This window comes from Onychostoma macrolepis, chromosome 11 (genome assembly GCF_012432095.1).
Source record: "Onychostoma macrolepis isolate SWU-2019 chromosome 11, ASM1243209v1, whole genome shotgun sequence".
NCBI lineage: Eukaryota > Metazoa > Chordata > Actinopteri > Cypriniformes > Cyprinidae > Onychostoma > Onychostoma macrolepis.
The window spans coordinates 10,197,403-10,218,737 of NC_081165.1; the positions used below are offsets into that span (position 1 = coordinate 10,197,403).

Sequence of the window (21,335 nt, forward strand, 5' to 3'; positions counted from 1 at the left end):
GTGTGCAGTGGCCCACTCATTTATGCTTCGTGAAACACAAAACCTATAATATGCCTGAGAGGGATTGTTTCCTGTTAAATTAATAGTGATGTGGAAGATTTCTCAGACCCACAGAGCAGTTGTGACAAGTGAGAACACATTATGATTTTTTTTTCTTCTTGTAATAAGTAACAATGTATTAACAATTACATGCATAAAGTTACCTAATGGGAATTGTTTTAGATTACTACAAAGCATTTAAAATTTTAAAAACTAATTGAATCAGTCAAGTGGTGCTAAAAGTTAAGGTTTAATGCTTAGTGTTGCATACTGCATACTATTTTACATGCTGTTAAAAAAGTTAGTTTTAAAAAAAGAAAAAGATTGTAGGCAACATACTGTACAGTACTATATGGTGTACACTGCACACTATGAGTATGCTATACTCAGTATGCCAATGTGACATAAGGTGCACTCACTCTTTGAAGTTGGCTAGTGTGGGACATCTACTGGCTGAATGTTGCCATCGACCAGGGTTATTATATGAAACTAGGCTATAACCATAAAGACAGAGAGGGAGAGAGAGAGTGCCAAAAACACAATGCAAAATGACTAAAAACCTAATCTAAAATTAACATTAAAATGGAAAATATAAAAATAAATTAGGGTAGTATCTCTAAATATTAAAAATAAAAAATGCACCAGTATTAATAGGCTAATAGTATTATATTATATTACATTATTTATACTATTCACAAACTATTTACACATATTTCACATCATTATCCACGTTCTTTGCATTGTAATGTAAGATCTGTAGCTTGTAGGGAGTCTTTGCCACCAGAGGGCACTTTAGCTCATGTAATAAACCGAATGAGCAGAGAGACTTCTAGTGGCATGAAAATGTCCATCTGATTCATAGCTGTACATACAGTAATGACACATATATTTACAGTAAACCTGAGATTTGTTTTGACAACGCCCTTCTTTACGCGTGTCATTCGATTTGGCTAAATATTCAGATTGTTTACATTACATCTTTGACTTCAGAATTTTTATATTATATTCTTCCTCAGTAATACTAAAGGCACATAAAATGATTAGAATGAAAAAAAAAAATTAGGGAAAGAATACTAAACAATGAGCAAGGTCTTTCACGAAACTTACTATGTCGAAGGCTTATTCCTTAATATTCTTGAGCGAAGTCCTCACACTGGATGACTACAACGACAACGTCACTTGACCTAATAAATATTAATAAGCCAATCCTTCGCCGTAGAAGAAGCCTCGTCATCCTGACCTCATTAATATTCATGAGCTAGGCCTCAGTCATCGGATGATTTCTTGTGGGCGGAGCCTGTAGGAGGAAGAAGCGCCGTTTTTTCCTGCCGTGATGACAGAAACCGACGGTACCGGCATATGAACCGCTCCTCTTTTCTCTGCACATACCAAACCGGACCGGACCTTCAGTGCATATTCAAATAAAAACCTTCAGAGCCCCAGAATACGTAATATACATAGTGAATACTTATAGATTCAGACACTTTAATGTCGGGCATTAGACAAATAAATCATATGATGGAGACGGAGATCCACGTGCCGGTGGGGTCACCGGCGATCAGAAAATTCCCGATATTCGTGGATGAGCACAATGTGACGGAGGGTGCGATGAAGCTGATCAAAGAGCTCAGACCGCGCTGGGACCCGAACCTGATCCGGACCAAGGTAACGTTACATCCGACTGTCTGTCGCTGCAGCTAATCTACTCCCGGCGTCTATAAGGCCTTTATGTATCAATTTTTTTTTTCTTTTTCCGTTTTTATTTTCAGTTTGGGTTATAGCTCTTAATATACCGTAAATGACGATGAAGGGTTTTTTGCGTTTTCACGTCATATTGCTAGTTATGACCCCATGAGTGACGTTGGAAACTAGCCTGGCTAATTTAGCCAGCTGCTGATCATTACATCCAGTTTAACCCCATTTAATCATACGTAGTCTATAATAAAACGGGCATAAAGCCTTAAATTAAGATTTTGCGTTCTGCTTGAGGAGATGGAGTTTGAAATGAGCCGGGAAAGAGAGGTTTTCAGGTTTTGACGTGAGGCGGGTCTCCTGTGTACGTCACTGGCCAGCTGGCAATGACTTCTTTGCATAAAATGGATATAATATATATATATGTGTATATATTACTTTTTTTTTTTTTTTTTTTTTTTTTTAATATCATTAACGTTTTAGCTCTTGACCATTTTATATATATATATATATATATGTGTGTATATATTACCTTTTTTTTTATTTATTTTTTTTTTTTTTATATCATTAACGTTTTAGCTCTTGACCATTTTATATATATATATATATATGTGTGTATATATTACCTTTTTTTTTTTTTTTATATCATTAACGTTTTAGCTCTTGACCATTTTATATATATATATATATATATATATATATATATATATATATATATATATATATATATATATATATATATAATTAGGAATGCACGATATTGGATTTTTGCCGGTATCCGTTATGCCGATATCTTTTAACTCATTTTGGCCGATAACCAATTCCGATACTGATATATTTCCCTTTGTTTGGAAACAACACCATGTCTCTCCTGTGTGGAAATTATAAGCAAATTATTTTTAGTTTTTAACAAGAATTTATTTGTTCGAATTAAACAACAATGGACTTCTTTTATGATGACAGTACATTGATGCTTTGAAAATAACTATAAATAAACTATATTCAATTGCTGGAATTAAATTTTTTTTTTTACAGAAAGATTCAGTGGTAACCTTAACATTTTATTTTAAGATTTAACATTTGTAAATGGTCTAAAGCAAGAGTTGTAAAAAAATTAACAAATAAATATTACACATTAATTAATAAATCAGTGACTCTTTTTTTTTGTTGTTGTTGTTTTTTTCCATGTAAGCTAGCTTTGGAACTTTAAATCAAAACACACTCATGATTTTATGGCATCAATTATTGCTTTGTTTAATCAGAAACACAGTCTAAATATTATTTGTGTATTTTGCTTTAATTTAATTAGAAGTAGGCCAACAGCGTCCCCTACAGATTAAAACTCCTTAACGAACAGGCGTTCGGACCCGGGGGAGGCTGCCGCTGCGCGTGCCATTACTGTTTACTCTCACACACCGAACGCTTCATTCTTTGCATGCTTTCACAGATTAAATGCAGCGATACAAAAGAGCGAATCTAATCATCGTTCAGGCAAAACTTTGCTTCAAGAATGAGCCACACTGCTGACGTGGTATAATCGCTAGCACACCGTGAGCACATGTGAGTTTATGTATTCCTCTTATCGGCAAGACATATCGGCATAATTTTTCATATCAGGCCGATACCGATATTTACATTTAAAGCCATTATCAGCCGATTCCGATAATATCGTGCATCCCTAATATATAATATATATATTATATAGAAATAAAATGTAATATATTTTTAAAGTTAATAATAAATATATAATAATTCATTATTATATATTTATTATTAATTAATTATGAATCATTTTTAAATGAATTAATTATAATTGATTAAAAAATGTTAGGGTGTTTAAAACGTTTAGGTTATGATTAAGGTTATTTTCATCTGTACTTTCATTATTGTGTCAAAATAGTTCATGTTTGCATATCCCAGTTCAACTACATGTTAACACCTCAATAAATCTTTAAGTACAGTGAAATGAGTTTGCTTAGTAAGGGGTTTTGCCATAATGAAAATGTACTTGTGCTGCATTTGCATAAATACAGTTCATAAATCTGGTTTAAATAAACCCCAAGGTCTTTTTGCTCACAGGTGGTGTCAGTGCATTTTGTTGCAGGTCATGTTGATGATGGTTCTTTCTGTACACACGTATGTTTTACATAATGGTCAATCTGGACTGCGCTGGTGCAACAGTTATATATTTTGCTGCTTTTGTTCTTGACACAGGTCAGCTGTTGCTTATCGCCTCTGAATACGAGGTTATCTCTCAGATAGAGCAGCTCCCACCTGGCGTTCTGGTTTGAAACTAGTTGATCTGATTAGATTGACTCGACCCAAAACCACTGATTCAAAAGTGATCAGCCTGTTCCATTTGCGTAATCAGATCAATGTCTCACAACTTCATTGGAAAAATTTTATTTTCATTTAGGAGGATCACAATCTTCACACAGTTAATAACAGATATTTTAATAGTAATAGTAATAAAGCAAGCCTCCCATGCAGCCTATGAGGTAGTTTGTCCTAGTGCAGCTGTTTAAATAGCCTGAGTCACACTGACTGTCTGGCCTTACGTCTCCGCCCAATGCCACATAGGCTACACGCTTAACACAACTATAAACTTGCATTATTGCACCGATTATCAGCCTTATCTGTCGTATCTGTCTGAGTGTTATCATTTATGATGTGATGGTAAGTGAATGTTACTAATGAACAATGTTATATTTGTTTGTCTTTACGCAGAGACAGCGTGTCCCAGTCCACGTCACTAATGAATCTCATGATAACGTGTCCCAGACATTTTTCACCCTAAAAGCAAGAAAAGAATAGGAAATAATTTATTTTGCTTAAACAAAATGAAGCCTTATTTTGTGATATTAAGCACATTTTCTCCCAAATTCTCATTAATGTATTACAAAACAATTTATACTTATCAGAATTTTTTTAAATAGTTTCTTTCCTTAAGTTTTAAGGTTTTTAGTAGAAAATAAATTTACTAGCTTTTTATATGCTATAGAATTAATATGCCAGAAATTATACAGCTATATTAACCCTGTAAAGTATTACATATGAAATTTAAAGTCAGACAAATCGTGGTACACAGGGAGGAAAAAGACCCCTTGTTTTAGGGGCCCAAACTGATCAATTTTTTATTTATTTTTTTTGTAGTTGCCGGTATTCATATAGCCAGAAAGTAAGATGAATTTCTCATAGCTTGTAATGAAAAATCAATGAGATCTTTATACAAGTATAAGACTATTTACATAAAAGACATTTAAATTTAAGATGTTTACTCTTTACCTCTCAATAATGTCTTGGCAATATATTTAAATGCTTAATTTTATGATTGAAGCTCTAGTTTTTATTTTGGTGCAAAATATATAATGCGTGGCAATACAGTGTTTGTTAGATATAAACAAATAAACATCCCTCAAAAGTTGATACATCTTTTTTTCTCATTTTAACATTATTTTTCTAAAAAATTATGTATGCAATTATGTACACATTAGCTATAGATCCACAGGACATTTTTTCAGGAAAATGATGGCAAAGCTTCTGATTCATTTCAGGCCATTCCTTTCAAAAGTACTTGTTGTGAATTCAACAAAACCTCAACTAAGTCAGCGAGCTAGATAATGTAACCTTGGTAACATTCAAATCTGCAGAATACACAACAGAGATATTCAATTTATCTAAATTTGCATGAGACAAAAACACATGGCCAAAAACTTTTCCACTGGCCCATCCTTGGTCTTGGTCCTAAAAATAGACTTCATTTAAAATAATTTTGATATTTCATTCTTAAGATTTTCTCATGACTTATGACTCAAACATGGTTTTTTTAGAGATTCACCCCCATACTGTTGGACGACAACATGAGTTGTGTTTGCGCTGTTTTGAAGCCAGGATGAATGAACCTAATCCCGTTTGACCTCCACGCGGGTGGCACGGCACTGTTTACAGATAGCCGGCATAGTTTTCATCAATGAAAAACATGCATTGTGCCCAAACGTATTGTTCACAGCTGCTTTGGTACAGTTGTTTGAATGAAGCCAAAATGCTCAAAATAAAGTTCCTCTGTTGGCACGTGGCATACTGATACCATTCATCAGATTACAACAAGATGAGCTCCAGTGTTCCAGCTGTTTAGGAGAGCCACATGGTCATGTGACATAGCCGAAAGAGTTAGACATTGTGTTGTGGTTGTTGATGATAACCACCTGACCTAGGCTCAACTGTAAACTCTGACCATTCAGTCAGTTTTTAAGACTCAGACTGTCCTGCATTTGTTCATATAGTTATGGAATATTTGCTGTCAGCAATATATCTTGAATCCATTTGCTATTGAGACACATAAAAAGATAGAAGTGTGTAACCTGTTGACAAAACTGTTGAACAGTCAAAACGGCACCTACTCAGAGTTGAATTCATCCTCTGTACTGTATGTTGACCACTCATGCTGTTTTTACATTAGTCATTTCAGGAATCTCAGAAATGCATTGGTGGGTGGCAAGGCCGCTGCAGTGAATTGTGGGATACAATGCTACAAGCACAAAGCATTTTAAGTTTTGCCAGTTTATCATATGTTCCATTGTGAATGACATTTTAAATTATTTAAAATAGCTTTTTGTGTGTTTTTAAATTGAATAGTTCACCCAAAAATGTACTCATTTATAAAAATGTACTAACCCTCAGGCCAATAAAGATGTAGATGAGTTTGTTTCTTTATCATTCAAACAGCTGATAAAAAACATCAAAGTAATCCACACAATTCCAGTCCATCATTTAACGTCTTGAAGTAAAAAGCTGCTTGTTTTAAGAAACAAATCCATCAAAGCATTTTAAATTTAAACCATTGCTTCTGACCAACATACAAGTCCATAATAATGCTTCGTTTAGTAAAAAATCCCTGTTGTCCTCTTACTTCAGAATCCACCAACATACAAACTCTTTTCACTTATTTCTCTCCTGATTCAGATAAGACAAGTTTTTCATTCAAGAAAGCAATAATATGGATTGAGGATTCGTATTTTAGCTGGAAGCTACAGTTTGAAATTAAAAACATCTTTGGATTTGTTTCTTACAACCATGCAGCTTTTGCACTTCACAAGACTTTAATTGATGGACTGGAGTGGTGTGGATTACTTGTGGATTATTGTGATTGTTTTTATCAGCTGTGTGGACTCTCATTCTGACGGCACCCATTCACTGCAGAGGATCCACTTGTGAGCAAGTGATGTAATGCTAAATTTCTCCAAGTCTTTTTTGATTACTAAACAAACTCATCTACATCTTGGATGGCCTGAGGGTGAGTACATTTTTCATTTGTGGCTGAACTAACCCTTTAATTAAACAAAACACTTTCAACATGCAGTTCTTGTTGCATGGCTTGTTCCTACCAGGACTCATCTAACTTACAAAAACGACAAACCGTGGTTCACTGCAAAACTCAGACAGCTCCGTCAGGCCAAAGAAGATGCTCGCAGGAATGGGGACAGAATCTTGTATAAACAGGCCAAATACACACTGGAAAAGGAGATCAGAGTGGCAAAGAGGAATTATTCTGGAAAGCTAAGGAACCAGTGATCCTGCTTCAGTGTGGAAAGGTCTGAGAGACATCACCAATTACAAGACACCATCCCCCAGCACTTTGGAGAATCAACAACTGGCAGGCGATCTGAATGAGTTTTACTGCCGGTTTGAAAAAAACACCATTCACACCTCCTGCAGTTTGCCTACAGAGCAAACAGGTCTGTGGATGACGCAGCCAACATGGGACTGCACTTCATCCTGCAGCATCTCTAGACAGACCAGGGACTTATGTGAGAACCCTGTTTGTAGACTTCAGCTCTGCTTTTAACACAATCATCCCATCACTCCTCCAGCCCAAATTAACTCAGCTATCCGTCCCTACCTCTGTCTGTCAGTGGATCACCATCTTCCTGACAGACAGGCAGCAGCTAGTGAGGCTGGGAAAATTCTCATCCAGCACCCGTACGATCAGCACTGGCGCCCCCAGGTTGCGTCCTCTCCCCACTGCTCTTCTCCCTGTACACAAACGACTGCACATCTAAAAACTCCTCTGTCAAGCTCCTGAAGTTTGCAGATGACACCACAGTCATCGGCCTCATTCAGGACAGGAGGTTAAATAGCTGGCTGTCTGGTGCAGTCTTAACAACCTGGAGCTCACGCTCTCAACTTTGGAGGTGATCGTGGACTTCAAGAGAAACCCCCTGCTCTCCCCCCACTCACCATCATGAACAGCACTGTAACAACAGTGGAGTCATTCAGATTCCTGGGCACCACAATTTCTCAGGACCTGAAGTGGAACAATCACATTAAGTCAATTCTGAAAAAGGCCCAGCAGAGGTTGTACTTCCTTCGCCAGCTGAGTAAGTTCAACCTGCCACAGGAGCTGCTGAAACAATTCTACTCCGCCATCATTGCATCCGTCCTCTGCACCTTAATCCGACCAAATCTGACCTCAGAAGACTACAGAGGGTAGTCCGGATTGCTGAGCGAATCATTGGTACAACCCTCCCCCGTCTCCGAGAGCTGTACTTATCCAGAGTGAGCAAAAGGGCTGGCAAAATCACTCTGAACCCCTCACATCCAGCACACGTCCTCTTTGAACTGTTGCCATCTGGTCGACGCTACAGAGCTCTGAGCACCAGAACGGTCAGGCACAGGAACAGTTTCTACCCTCAGGCAATCCATCTCATGAACACCTGACAATAAACGTGGAACACACAACACTATTATACATTATTATTTAACACACATACTTATTTACATTTCTAATTTGCACATATCATACCTGTACATACATAATTGTCTTTATTATATATTGTTTTTGCTATTTTGTACATTTGTCTATTTGTATATTATTCTTTTATTATCTGTGCCCTGTCCTGTCGCTGTCATTCTGTTGTACTATGGAGCTTCTGTCACTATAACAAATTCCTCGTATGTGTAAACATACCTGGCAATAAAGCTCATTCTCTCATTCTCATTCTCATGATATACATCACATTACGGAAGTAAAACTGGTTTTGAATGCTGTTTCAAGTTATCTGTAAAGTTTATGTATCTTGCAACCAAAAATAGCTGTGATTGCAATCCTTACTCATGTTTGTATTGTCCCTTTAGCTTTTCACCGATGGTACAACTAACAAACTGGTGGGGTGTTATGTGGAGGACTGCCTCGAGGATGTGGTGCTGGTAAGGGTGTACGGCAACAAGACGGAGCTGATCGTGGACCGAGACAATGAACTGAAGAGCTTCCAGGTTCTGCACGCCAACGGTTGCGCACCTCGACTTTACTGCACCTTCCAGAATGGCATCTGCTATGAGTTCATGCAAGGACGTGCTCTGGATACTCAAGACGTCAGGGACCCTGTGTTACTCAGGTGGGTCCGTTCAGCACGAGGCACATAATAGAAGGATCCAAATGGGTGTCCGTTCTAAAAATAACACATTTATTTGGTCTTTTGACTTCGGCATTTGGGTTAGAACATAGAGTACTTCACTCTGATTTTAGCTTGATGTACATTTTGGCCCTTGTGACTATAATAAGGAAGTCATTAAAACTGACCTTAGCTCTGTTCCAAAACCTTATACTTCTTACATATTTATAATTATGCTAATTACATAATTATACCTCATTTGTCCAAATTTTAAGATATTATCCTTTGATAAGGGAATCCCAGAATGCATTGCAATTAGTTAAAATTAAATGAGTTAAAAATCAATACTGAAAATGATCAGTTTACACTACCATTCAAAAGTGGGATTGTTAGTATTTGTAAAATGTTTTTGAAAGAAGTCTCTTATGCTCACTAATTATTATTTAATAAAAATACAGTAGAAGCAGTAATATTATGAAATATTATTGCAAATTAAAATAAGTGTTTTCTATTTGAATATATTTTTAATTGTAATTTATTCCTGTCATGCTCAAAAACATTTCTTATCAATATTGAAATAAGTTTTTATGGATACATTTTTGTGGAAACTGATTCTTTGATAAATAGCATTTATTTGAAATAAAAATCTTTTGTAACATCAAATTGTCTAAACATTTGAATACAAGTTGCTTAAGTAGACACATAATTTGAACAAAGGTGACATAATAGGCATCTTTTAGATATTGAAAAATGGTTTGTGTAAAAATGGTTTGTTGTTCTTCATATAGTCTAAGCTAACTGCAAATTTGGAGTGAAGTTCATGTGCACTCAGACAGAAGGGTTCGTTCCTGTCATGAGGGTCACGTAATCTCCTTCCAGGCACACAGTGAACCGTATCAAAATCTACACCGGTGACCCTGGGCCGGATCCATTTTTCCACGCAAACAGCTTTTTCCAGGCATTGTGTTTAACCTGAAATTAAACACTGCCATTTTGACCAACGTCTTACTTTGTTATTATTGGCAGGCTGATTGCACGTGAAATGGCTCGCATTCACGCCATCCACGCACACAACGGCTGCATCCCCAAACCCAACCTGTGGATCAAAATGCGCAAGTACTTCTCACTGGTGGCCACTGAGTTCACAGACCAAGCATCTAACGTCAGGTAAACCTCAGAGAGTGGTTCTGAAATCTTCAATGATTCTAAAATTCAGATTATAACACACAGTTCACAACTCAGAATCTGATTGGATGAGAGCTATTAAAGCTATTTGAAACCTCAGTAAATTTAGATTTTGCTCAGACAGGTGTTAGATGGTACACAGATAACATCCATCCGTTTAATCTCATGCGCAGAGCTGTTATGTCACATAATCATCTCCACTGTCTTTCTTACAAAGATGCTCGCTCTTAAAAGCTGGCGGCTGTTTACATCCTGACGTTTATCGGGAGCCAGAGATAATGCACATGTGAAGTCATTTACGTCATCGGTCATTAGAGCATTAGTTTCATAAGAGTTTCTCTGGTGGAGATTATATTACTGCCCAAAGTCTAGTCGGACGATTTCACGCAGTACTTTGCCGTTACTTTATACAAGTCATAAACTTACGCAAAAAAGCAACAAATCAGGTCAGTGCTGCTAAGTTTTGAGTGAGCCGCTGCAGGGCAAAAGAAGACTCTAGAAATAGCTCCTTAAGCCCATTATGAAGGGAGAGTGGTCACTCAGACAGGCTTTCTCATTGGTTTAACTGGACGACTTTATCACTGTCTTAATTTCTCTTTTGTTAATCCATCCGTTAAAAGCCTGATGAAGCATTTAGTTGATACAATAGGATTCCATTTGTTAACTCTAAGTACATGAACTGGCAATGAAAAATACTTTTATTAATCTTCATTTTAATTTCAGCATATAATAAAACATTAAAATGCATAGTGTTTGTTAATGTTATTTAACAGAGTTCAGCTAACATGAGATAACATGAACTTCATAGTTGATAGTTCATCTAAAAATAAAACTTGTTATTAATTACGTTCATCTTCAGAGCACAAATTAAGATATTGTTTCTGACCCTCCATAGACAGCAACACAACTGACACGTTAAAGGCCCAGAAAGGTTATAAGGACATACAGTGGGGCAAAAAAGTATTTAGTCAGCCACCAATTGTGCAAGTTCTCCCACTTAAAAAGATGAGAGAGGCCTGTAATCTTCATCATAGGTATACCTCAACTATGAGAGACAAAATGAGAAAAAAAAAATCCAGAAAATCACATTGTAGGATTTTTAAAGAATTTATTTGCAAATTATGGTGGAAAATAAGTATTTGGTCAATAACAAAATTTAATCTCAATACTTTGTTATATACCCTTTGTTGGCAATGACAGAGGTCAAACGTTTTCTGTAAGTCTTCACAAGGTTTTCACACACTGTTGCTGGTATTTTGGCCCATTCCTCCATGCAGATCTCCTCTAGAGCAGTAATGTTTTGGGGCTGTCGCTGGGCAACACGGACTTTCAAGATTTTCGATGGGGTTGAGATCTGGAGAATGGCTAGGCCACTCCAGGACCTTGAAATGCTTCTTCTGAAGCCACTCCTTCGTTGCCAGGCGGTGTGTTTGGGATCATTGTCATGCTGAAAGACCCAGCCACGTTTCATCTTCAATGCCCTTGCTGATGGAAGGAGGTTTTCACTCAAAATCTCACGATACATGGCCCCATTCATGCTTTCGTTTACACGGATTAGTCGTCCTGGTCCCTTTGCAGAAAAACAGCCCCAAAGCATGATGTTTCCACCCCCATGCTTCACAGTAGGTATGGTGTTCTTTGGATGCAACTCAGCATTCTTTCTCCTCCAAACACAACAAGTTGAGTTTTTACCAAAAAGTTCTATTTTGGTTTCATCTGACCATATGACATTCTCCCAATCCTCTTCTGGATCATCCAAATGCTCTCTAGCAAACTTCAGACGGGCCGGACATGTACTGGCTTAAGCAGGGGGACACGTCTGGCACTGCAGGATTTGAGTCCCTGGTGGCGCAGTGTGTTACTGATGGTAGCCTTTGTTACTTTGGTCCCAGCTCTCTGCAGGTCATTCACTAGGTCCCACCGTGTGGTTCTGGGATTTTTGCTCACAGTTCTTGTGATCATTTTGACCCCACGGGGTGAGATCTTGCGTGGAGCCCCAGATCGAGGGAGATTATCAGTGGTCTTGTATGTCTTCCATTTTCTAATAATTGCTCCCACAGTTGATTTCTTCACACCAAGCTGCTTACCTATTGCAGATTCAGTCTTCCCAGCCTGGTGCAGGTCTACAATTTTGTTTCTGGTGTCCTTTGACAGCTCTTTGGTCTTGGCCATGGTGGAGTTTGGAGTTGGACTGTTTGAGGTTGTGGACAGGTGTCTTTTATACTGACAACGAGTTCAAACAGATGCCATTAATACAGGTAACGAGTGGAGGACAGAGGAGCCTCTTAAAGAAGAAGTTACAGATCTGTGAGAGCCAGAAATCTTGCTTGTTTGTAGGTGACCAAATACTTACTTTACAGAGGAATTTACCAATTATTTCTTTAAAAATCCTACAATGTGATTTTCTGGATTTTTTTTTTCTAATTTTGTCTCTCATAGTTGAGGTATACCTATGATGAAAATTACAGGCCTCTCTCATCTTTTTAAGTGGGAGAACTTGCACAATTGGTGGCTGACTAAATACTTTTTTGCCCCACTGTAGTTAAAATAGTCCATGTGACATCTGTGGTTCAGCCTTAATTTTATGAAGCTACGAGAATACTTTTTGTGCACAAAGCAAACAAAAATAATGCCTTTATTCAACAATTGTTCTCTTCTGTGTCAGTCTGTGCTGCACGTTCACGAGAGTACCACGACACATGCGTGTGGTGCTGCTGAAACAGGAGCCAGCGTTTTGACGTATTTGAATTAAATTCAGACTGGAGATTAATTTTAGGAATAAAGGGAGACCATTCCGCAACTTTCCGCAAAAAAGCTTGATCACCTCTCGACTTATTATAACTCAACTAAGATATTTTGGAGCTAATCCGTTTAGAACTTTAAAAACAAAAAGCAAAATTTTGAAATCAATTCTATAACAAATCAGCAGCCAGTGCAAAGATTGTAATATTGGGGAAATATGATCAAATTTCCGAGTGCCAGTCAAAAGTCTGGCGGCTGCATTTTGAACCATCTGAAGACATCTAATATTGGATTGACTCATTCTAATATAAATAGAATTACAATAGTCAAGTCTAGATGATAGAACGTATGAAACACTCTCTCAAACTCTCTCAAAACCCCTTTTGGGCCCAAACACAATAACCTCAGTTTTGCTATTGTTAAATGCAAAAAAAAAAAAAAAAAAATTAAGAAAACTAAGCCAAGCATGCTGATAATGAGCTTAAGCCTTTTTCTGTCATCTTTCTTTAAGGGCAAATACATTTGTGTGTCATCAGCATAACAGTGAAATGACAGCAAATGTTTAGAAAGAATAGTACCCAAAGGAAGCGTATACAACCAGAACAAAACAGGGACCAGAATGGAGCCCTGAGGGACTCCATAATCCAAAACAGAAAGAGAAGAAGAGAACCCGTCAAGACAAACAGAAAAAGTTATATAATTCAGATAGGATTAAGAGCACAACCTTCAATACCCACACATTGTTCAAGTTGTATAGATAAGAATTCTGTGGTCAACAGAATCAATGTCACCAGTTAAATCTAAGAGATTTAAATATCGTTAAAAACTTTTAACAATGCTAACTCCAGTAATAAATCAGTTTTGTTTAATTCATCAAATACTCTTCACTTTTTGTTTGTCGTGTACTTGAATCACTCATCTGTTTCTGTCTGCTCTGAATTAGAATTCAGCAGGAAGTGCCCAGTCAGGAAGTTCTAGAACAGGAAATGATGTGGATGAAGGAATACCTGTCGCAGCTGGGTTCTCCTGTAGTGCTCTGTCACAATGACCTGCTCTGCAAGAACATCATTCACAATGCAAAGGAAGGTGAGTTTTGCTGGTGTACACCATGACAACATGAAATCAAACTTAACTGTTTACTTTTATAATAGAAGTGCCTGGTCTCATTATGTGCACAAGTGTGTATTACAAGCGAGTAATCTTTTATCAAAATCTTGCTCTGCCTCTGAAACCGCTTTCTTCTTGTGTAACCAAAGTCATGTGGGAGGGAAAAATAATATTCATTATTTCATAACCCACTTTTCATGTTCAATTCAACTCTTGTGGATGGGAAGATTTTTTTTGTGTTTTTGAAATAAGGTTGCATTTTATCAAAAAACAAGTAAAAGCTGTGAAATATTATTTTGTTCTTTTGTAAAATTGTGAAATAATATTAATTAATAAATATATTTTAAAATGTCATTTATTTCTGTAATGGCAAAACTGAATTTTCAGCTTCATTATTCCAGTCTTCAGTGTCGCATGATACTTCAGAAATCATTCTAATATGCTGATTTGATACTCAAGAAACATTTGTTGTTATCAATGTTGAAAACAATGTTTTTGTGGTAACCATGATACTTTTTTTTTAGGATTCTTTTATGAATAAAAAGTTCAAAAGAATAGAATTATTTGAAATAGACATTATAGGTATCTTTATTGTGGCTTTTGATCGATCAATCTAGTGTGCCCTTGCTAAGTAGAAGTGTTAATTTCTTTAAAACAAACCTTACAGACCCTAAACGAATGAACAGTAGTATATGTCATAGTACACAAGTTAAATGCATTGTGAATGTGTTTTTCTGTTGTTTTAAAATGCTTCAGTGTGCAACAGAATAGCAAATATATTGACTGCTGCCAGGTTTCTCAAACACTACTGCCGCTGTTTCCATGCTGCCTCCTGTGTTTTATTATTTAGGCAAACATGAAATCCTTCATTTGGTTGAGCCAGAAGTTGACATGTTGGCCTGCTCAAACAAAGAAATATTAACAACACCATAGAGCCAAAGTGTTAACACTTTTCACCTAAGGCATTACATTTTGTGATTTTGTTTTAAAAGGCACTCAAGTCTAATATTTTGTTTTACTTGCTACAAATCAACCCCTCCTGCTTTTTTCAGGTCATGTTCGGTTTATCGATTATGAATACTCAAGTTACAACTACCAAGCATTTGACATTGGAAATCATTTTAATGAATTTGCAGGTGAGCAGCATTAAAATATCCTTCATAAAAGTAATCCTCTGGGATTTGTTTTGCATTAACCTCATTATATGTGTTTGTGTGTGTTTATCAGGCATGAGTGAACCCGACTATAACCTTTATCCCAGTCGAGAAATGCAGTTGGACTGGTTGCACACTTATTTGCAGGCCTACAAGCTCTTTACCAAGAAAGGTGAAGAGGTAAGCCAGCGTGAACTGGAGACGCTCTACGTACAGGTCAACAAATTTGCTCTGGTGAGTGTGAAGAGGATCATAGAAGAGGAAGTTTATTCCTAGGATATGGATTACAAGATTTTTGCATGTTGATTGGTGTCAGTGATACGAATGTGTATGGACTGAGCTGAGAGGCTTTGGCCTAAATTTCTTGTTCTTCCTCTTTGGCAGGCTTCACATTTCTTCTGGGGTTTCTGGGCCCTGATCCAAGCCAAGTACTCCACCATCGAGTTTGACTTCCTCGGGTAAGCAGCACACCCAGCTCAGCAAACCTTTCATCTCTGTGATGGGGGAGGATTTATTTACAGGCGTAAAGATCATTATCAACTCTGACTGTATTAAGAGAACTGGGTATTACTAGCAGATAAAGAATGTACAGTAAGTGATATATTAGTGGAGGCAACTCATGCAGCCAATAAAAGCAGGTTTTGGTTCCAGAAGATACTTTTGTAAGCTAATATAAAATTGTATACTGGGAATAAGTCCTGGTATTTCACTATTAAAAAAAAATAAAAATGCTAATATAAGTAGCATGTGGTGACATACATTTTATGAATATCATAATATAAATCATATTAATACCCTTAAAATATAATTATACTATATGGGTCTTCAGGTTATTTGTCACTTTAATATCAAAAGTAAAACAAAAAGAAAATACAAAAAATAAATAACATTTTGTAATTAGAGAGAGAGAGAAAGCAGCAGAAAATGCTTCAAACAGAATCAGACCTGAAGCTGAGATCTCTTGGGTTCATGACTAAAACAATGTCCCAATACCTTGTCCATTGTCTTTGCACTTTAAAAATACATTAGACCTGAATCTGTGAATGAATGGCTCAGTTGGAGGTGAACATCTAATATGAAGCTCTCCCACATACTGCAAAATGAACAGGTGCGGATTGTTATTTCTATTGCCTATAGAAACCAGTCAATGGTGTTTTTTTCCCAGAGGTGAAAAGTAGATTTGACTGCAACCAGTGAGTTACAGCCTGCTGCCCTCTGTGACTTTGGCACTCGACCTAAACCGCACTTGAAATCTTCAGGGCTGTGTATCTGTAGCACAATGAAGCTTTACTCAAGTTACTCTAGTTTTGGTTTTTTGGAGGGGGTGAGTTATGTCATCTGTAGGCTGAGGATATTTTTGTAGGAATCGTGGCTCACTTTTATTAAACTGGCTCAAGTAATATATTCTGTAAACTTCCTACGTCGCCAGTTTCCAAGCAACAGGTCGTGGTTCCACTCAGGCTGCACCTTTTAACAACAAATCACTGCCTGTGCAGATGAGATCAGGAGGGATCCTACAGCCTGTTTAAAAAAAATCTGCCTTGTTGCATTTATGAAAAGGTTAAAAAAAGTCAACAAATAGCCAGGTCTCAAGGCAAAATGCCCTTCATGCCTTTTAAAATTTATTGAATATATATTTCATAATGTAATGTATAACCCAACATAGGGCCATAAAATTATTTAAAATGTATTTTAAATAGCATTTATTATGCTATTTTGTATTTAATAATAATACATTTATTTGTCATTTGTTATACTTACAGTATAGTGCTACAAATATAAAAGATAAAGCATAATACAAACAAAATCTATAAATACATTTAAAAAAACGATGATAATTGTATAGATATAACATCTCTTTATCTCTTTATAAAGGTAAAAAAAACATTATTGGGGATAAACATGTATGTGTGTGTGTGTATATATATATATCTTACTGAATTAAGTTAATTTCTGACAATATTACTTATGGTCTTATTCCTAATTTTGACTTTAAGCTCTGATTCTGTCGCACTCTTTTCCTAGGTATGCCGTGCTGCGTTTCAATCAGTACTTCAAGACCAAACCTGCTGTAATGGCCCTGGAGATCCCCAAATGAGACGTCAAGATTGAGAGGACAGTGCTGGTATCTGCTGACCTCATCGTTGACTGTTTGACTATGGAATCAGAGGCCTTTTCAGTCAGGGAAGGGTATGGGGTGCAGCAGGGGTGAGCACTGGGACCTCTTATGATTGGTTGGCAACTTGTCTGCTAAGTTGTAGTTCCACAAATTCTTGATTCCTTTTTCAAACACCATGTTTCTCTTTGGGACTCATCTAGTTCCCCTTGAAATGAGTGTGTTTTTTATGTTTTAATTACAGTTTATTTATTAATTATTATTGGGCACTTGTTTTGCACCAAAGTAGTCCTTGCACTCTTGGAGCCGACTTTGCTTTGACTTCTTGTTATGGGTTTTGCGGTGTGAGAACCATAGCAAACTTACGCAGAATTTGCTGTGAAGGAGGCCTGTAGTGATGTTTAGCAAGGGGATATGTTGATACTGCGGGCATTGACTTACACTAAGCATCCAGCCTGTGGCTTCATAATGCTTCTGTCAAATGGATGTGGCCCACCGTTGTTTCTTTTGCAAAGTCCAAAAAAAAGTACTTTCAGATTTATCTTACTGTGCAGTAATGGGGTTATGTATAAAAATCCTGGCTGGTAATACAAAAGTTTCTGTTTAAGAGCCAAAAGGACTTGACTCAGGAACTAAATACTTACCGAGGTCAAAATCCTGCCCTGTTCTGCACTATTACGCACTTGAGCAAATGACTTAAACCCTGCATTTAGTCCCCTGTAAGTCACTTTGGATGAATGGCGTCAGCTAAAAGGCAAGTAACCAAGTAACCATTGAAGTCAATGTAACCTCACTCCAGACATTCCCAAGAAGTCAGGGCCACGAGACCCCTCAGCGTCTCAGCTACATTTCCACCTATTTAGCTTTTATGGTTATGAGGATTTCTGTTGAATTTTCCACTCATCACAGGCTGAGGAATATTACCACCTGCCTCCCACTTCCCCCTCCCTCCCTCGCTCTCTGTCCTAAATGCGTTTGCATCACCTGGCAGAGCTCAAACTGAGATTTGAAAGTCATTATCTGCTCAATGATCACTAAGCTCATTCCTAATGTAACCCCCCTCCCTCCCCAAACGTCAATCTAATGGTTTTCCAAAACTGGAAAAGGGGGCAATATTTATGTAACAGTGTGTTGTAGTTTGATTCAGGTCACCATCTGTGAGGACTCAATGTCCTGGAGTGAAAAGGACAAGATTATTTAAGTTTGGAGTATTCATTTGCAATTTAGTAATATAATTGCCATTTCATCTTAAATACCTGGACTGTCTGGTTATGTTTTTTTTTTGTTTTTTTGTTTTTTTTTCAGAAACATTTTGAATTACATTTTAGTTTCAGTGCTGTTCATCTAAACTTCTCTCACCTACAAGATCATAATTTCACATTTCCCAGTCTTTTGCTTTATTTAACTTCTTTGTCGCATATATTATGCTTTCGCTGTAAAATGATGTCCATTTTTGTCTGAGTAAAACATTTCAGTAGAAACTTGCAAAAGCTCCACAAAGCACAAAATCATCTGTTTATTTTGTCATGCATATTGAACATGCCAAGAATTGCACCATTTTGGTCACTCCAGCTGTAATATTGTACTGTAAATGGAGGTAGAGAGATATTTGTGGGAATCTGTCAAGAACATGTCAGGCCATATTTTTGTCAAAAGCCTTTTTTTTTTTTTTTTTTTTTTTACAACTGTTACGATTAATGTAATAGGACAAATTCTAATTATTGCTTAACAGTATTGAGAATCCTGTGAAAATTAAGAAGTATGAGAATTAAAAAACATGTGGAGGCATTAAAAGAACATGGGGAGAGAAATAAGCTAAATTATGGAAATGTCAGACTGCAAGAAAAACATGTTCTGTTATCTTTTAATGCTAAATGTAATTTCTTAATTTTCCTCATTACTTCTGTCATGCATTGTGACCTGAATATGTTTTTGTGAGACTCATCCATTTTGAGCATCACTGGAATCTGTCTGGCAGCTTGTTGAACCCAAGTGCCCTTTTATTGACCGACCAGATCAGTCCCTGATCAATTAGTACAGCAGTCATTTTCAGCCCATCTTGAAACTGAAGCTAGATGTTGCGTTTGAGCAGTGGGGTCACGGTGAAATCTCTGAGGTGTCTGTGGCTCTGTGTCAGGAGCAGGTTAATAATGAAACGCTTTGAGCTGCAGGCGACGACTGAAAGCAAGAGGCCCTTCAACAAAATCATGAATAATTTTGTAGCCAATGTTTCTCTAATGAGTTGGAACTGCCTGATAGCTCTGTGCTAATATACTGTGTTCTGGTTGTGTTCACTTTTTACTGCTTAGATCTAAGAAATGTGAGTTGCAGTTTTAAGGTGAATCTTGAGAAAACAATTCCAGGTCAAATTTCACCATACAAATTAAAGAAATATGTTGCATACAGAAAAAGCAAAAACATGCCCATTTCTGTAAAAATCAATCAATCAATAAATACTGTCTGAACATTATTTGTTCATGAAAATCAGTGTAGATTAAATTCAAAATACTTTAAATCTATTCCACAAATGTGCTATACGATTTAATTTGTTTTATGTGCATTACAGTAATGAAAAATTATTAGAATTACAGTAAACTACTGGGATTAATTTTCATAATGAGAAAAAAAAAAAGTCCTAAAATTTGCTTCACATTCTTTATTCTTTATTGATAGTTTCCACAAGATTCTACTTTTAAGGTCAGCTGATGCATTTTTACATCTTTGTCACTTTGTGGTCCGTGATGACTGTTGACTAAAAAAGCGGAAAAAATATTTATATAGGTTGCATATTCCTTACACGCATGATGAATGTTATAAATTTGATCAATATGTTCGTATAACAGGAGCGCAATTGCAAGATATGTGTGTAGATTTGTGAATGTGTCCATCAGAAAACTACTTCTGTAAAATATTAGTTACATGTCAGTTTTCTTTTATGATATGAAGGCCATTTTTAATGTGAAGGGGGAAATGTTTACAAACACCATTCCCGTTTCCTAGAAAGCTTATTTTGTTGAACTGAGATTATATTTTTTTCACTTTAATATCAACTTCTTAATGTAGCTACAGCTGTTTATTCCATTTGGAATGGAGATGGTAGAACAAAGTAGATTTTAACATCCTAGACATTTCATAGCGCCACCCCTGTATATAATATCATCATCTCTATTATTTGAAATGACCTTGTAAATATCCCTTTTTAAACCTCTGCTCTTAAAAGGGATGTTTACAGGAAGCATCTGTGTTGGGATTTTTGTTCCGTCTGCTTTATTGAAAACATACCAAACAAGTCGGCTTCACAGTGTGCGCTTTATTTGAGATCAGTTCTTTTGTGAATGTACTGAAGAAATGTACAGATTATGTTTCATTTATACTTACATCTTTGGTATTTCTACTTGTTTTGTATATTTAACTGAACTGGGAGTGTATTGGATTGTTAGGTTGGGATGGACCCAAGTGTGTGTTTGCTGGAGACCAGCAGGCGGCGCCACTGTAGCGCAGCGAGGCCTTTGGCGCTGATAAGGATTCTGTAAATACTGTGAAATATTGTGAAAAATACTGTACAATGTTTTCGCTTCTATTCAACTGTGAGGAGTAATTTAATAATTATTCAGATTTTCCATTAAAATGTCGAGTTGCATCTAACTGTGTGCAAATGTCCTTTTTCCCTTTGATACTATAGAATAATAAATCTGTAATATGCATTAAATGCACATTCTGCGTGAATCAATATGGCCTCTGGTAACCCAAAGTGTCTTGTGTCACACCCGGTCAAACACTTAAGTTTCCTCCATGAACTTTTGCCTGTCTCCTGTGGACGGTGACCTGCATTTTGTCCCGGTAAGCACAGGACTATTGAGGATATCCTGAATCAAACAAGCACAATGCAGTTACACACATGCAGGACAA

The 21,335-nt window shown here is 36.8% G+C and overlaps 1 protein-coding gene across 1 annotated transcript; it reads left to right on the plus strand.

Annotated features, from left to right (window-relative positions):
• Positions 1-1,331: 1,331 nt before the first annotated feature.
• On the plus strand, positions 1,332-21,112 carry etnk2 (ethanolamine kinase 2). Its single transcript, XM_058792064.1, has 8 exons — positions 1,332-1,704; positions 8,866-9,125; positions 10,149-10,289; positions 13,993-14,135; positions 15,209-15,292; positions 15,384-15,544; positions 15,695-15,768; positions 17,336-21,112. Exons 1-8 carry the CDS (start codon positions 1,528-1,530, stop codon positions 17,406-17,408), a joined length of 1,113 nt encoding a protein of 370 aa, XP_058648047.1. The 5' UTR covers positions 1,332-1,527; the 3' UTR covers positions 17,409-21,112.
• The last annotated feature ends 223 nt before the right edge of the window (positions 21,113-21,335 follow it).

What these genes read in the sequence shown, in the direction of transcription:
- etnk2 (XM_058792064.1), top strand. Translation starts at nt 1,528, where the DNA reads ATGTCGGGCATTAGACAAATAAATCATATGATGGAGACGGAGATCCAC. An exon ending in GACCAAGCATCTAACGTCAG is followed by an intron (nt 10,290 to 13,992) that starts GTAAACCTCAGA and finishes GCTCTGAATTAG; the next exon opens with AATTCAGCAGGAAGTGCCCA. An exon ending in AGGTCAACAAATTTGCTCTG is followed by an intron (nt 15,545 to 15,694) that starts GTGAGTGTGAAG and finishes CCTCTTTGGCAG; the next exon opens with GCTTCACATTTCTTCTGGGG.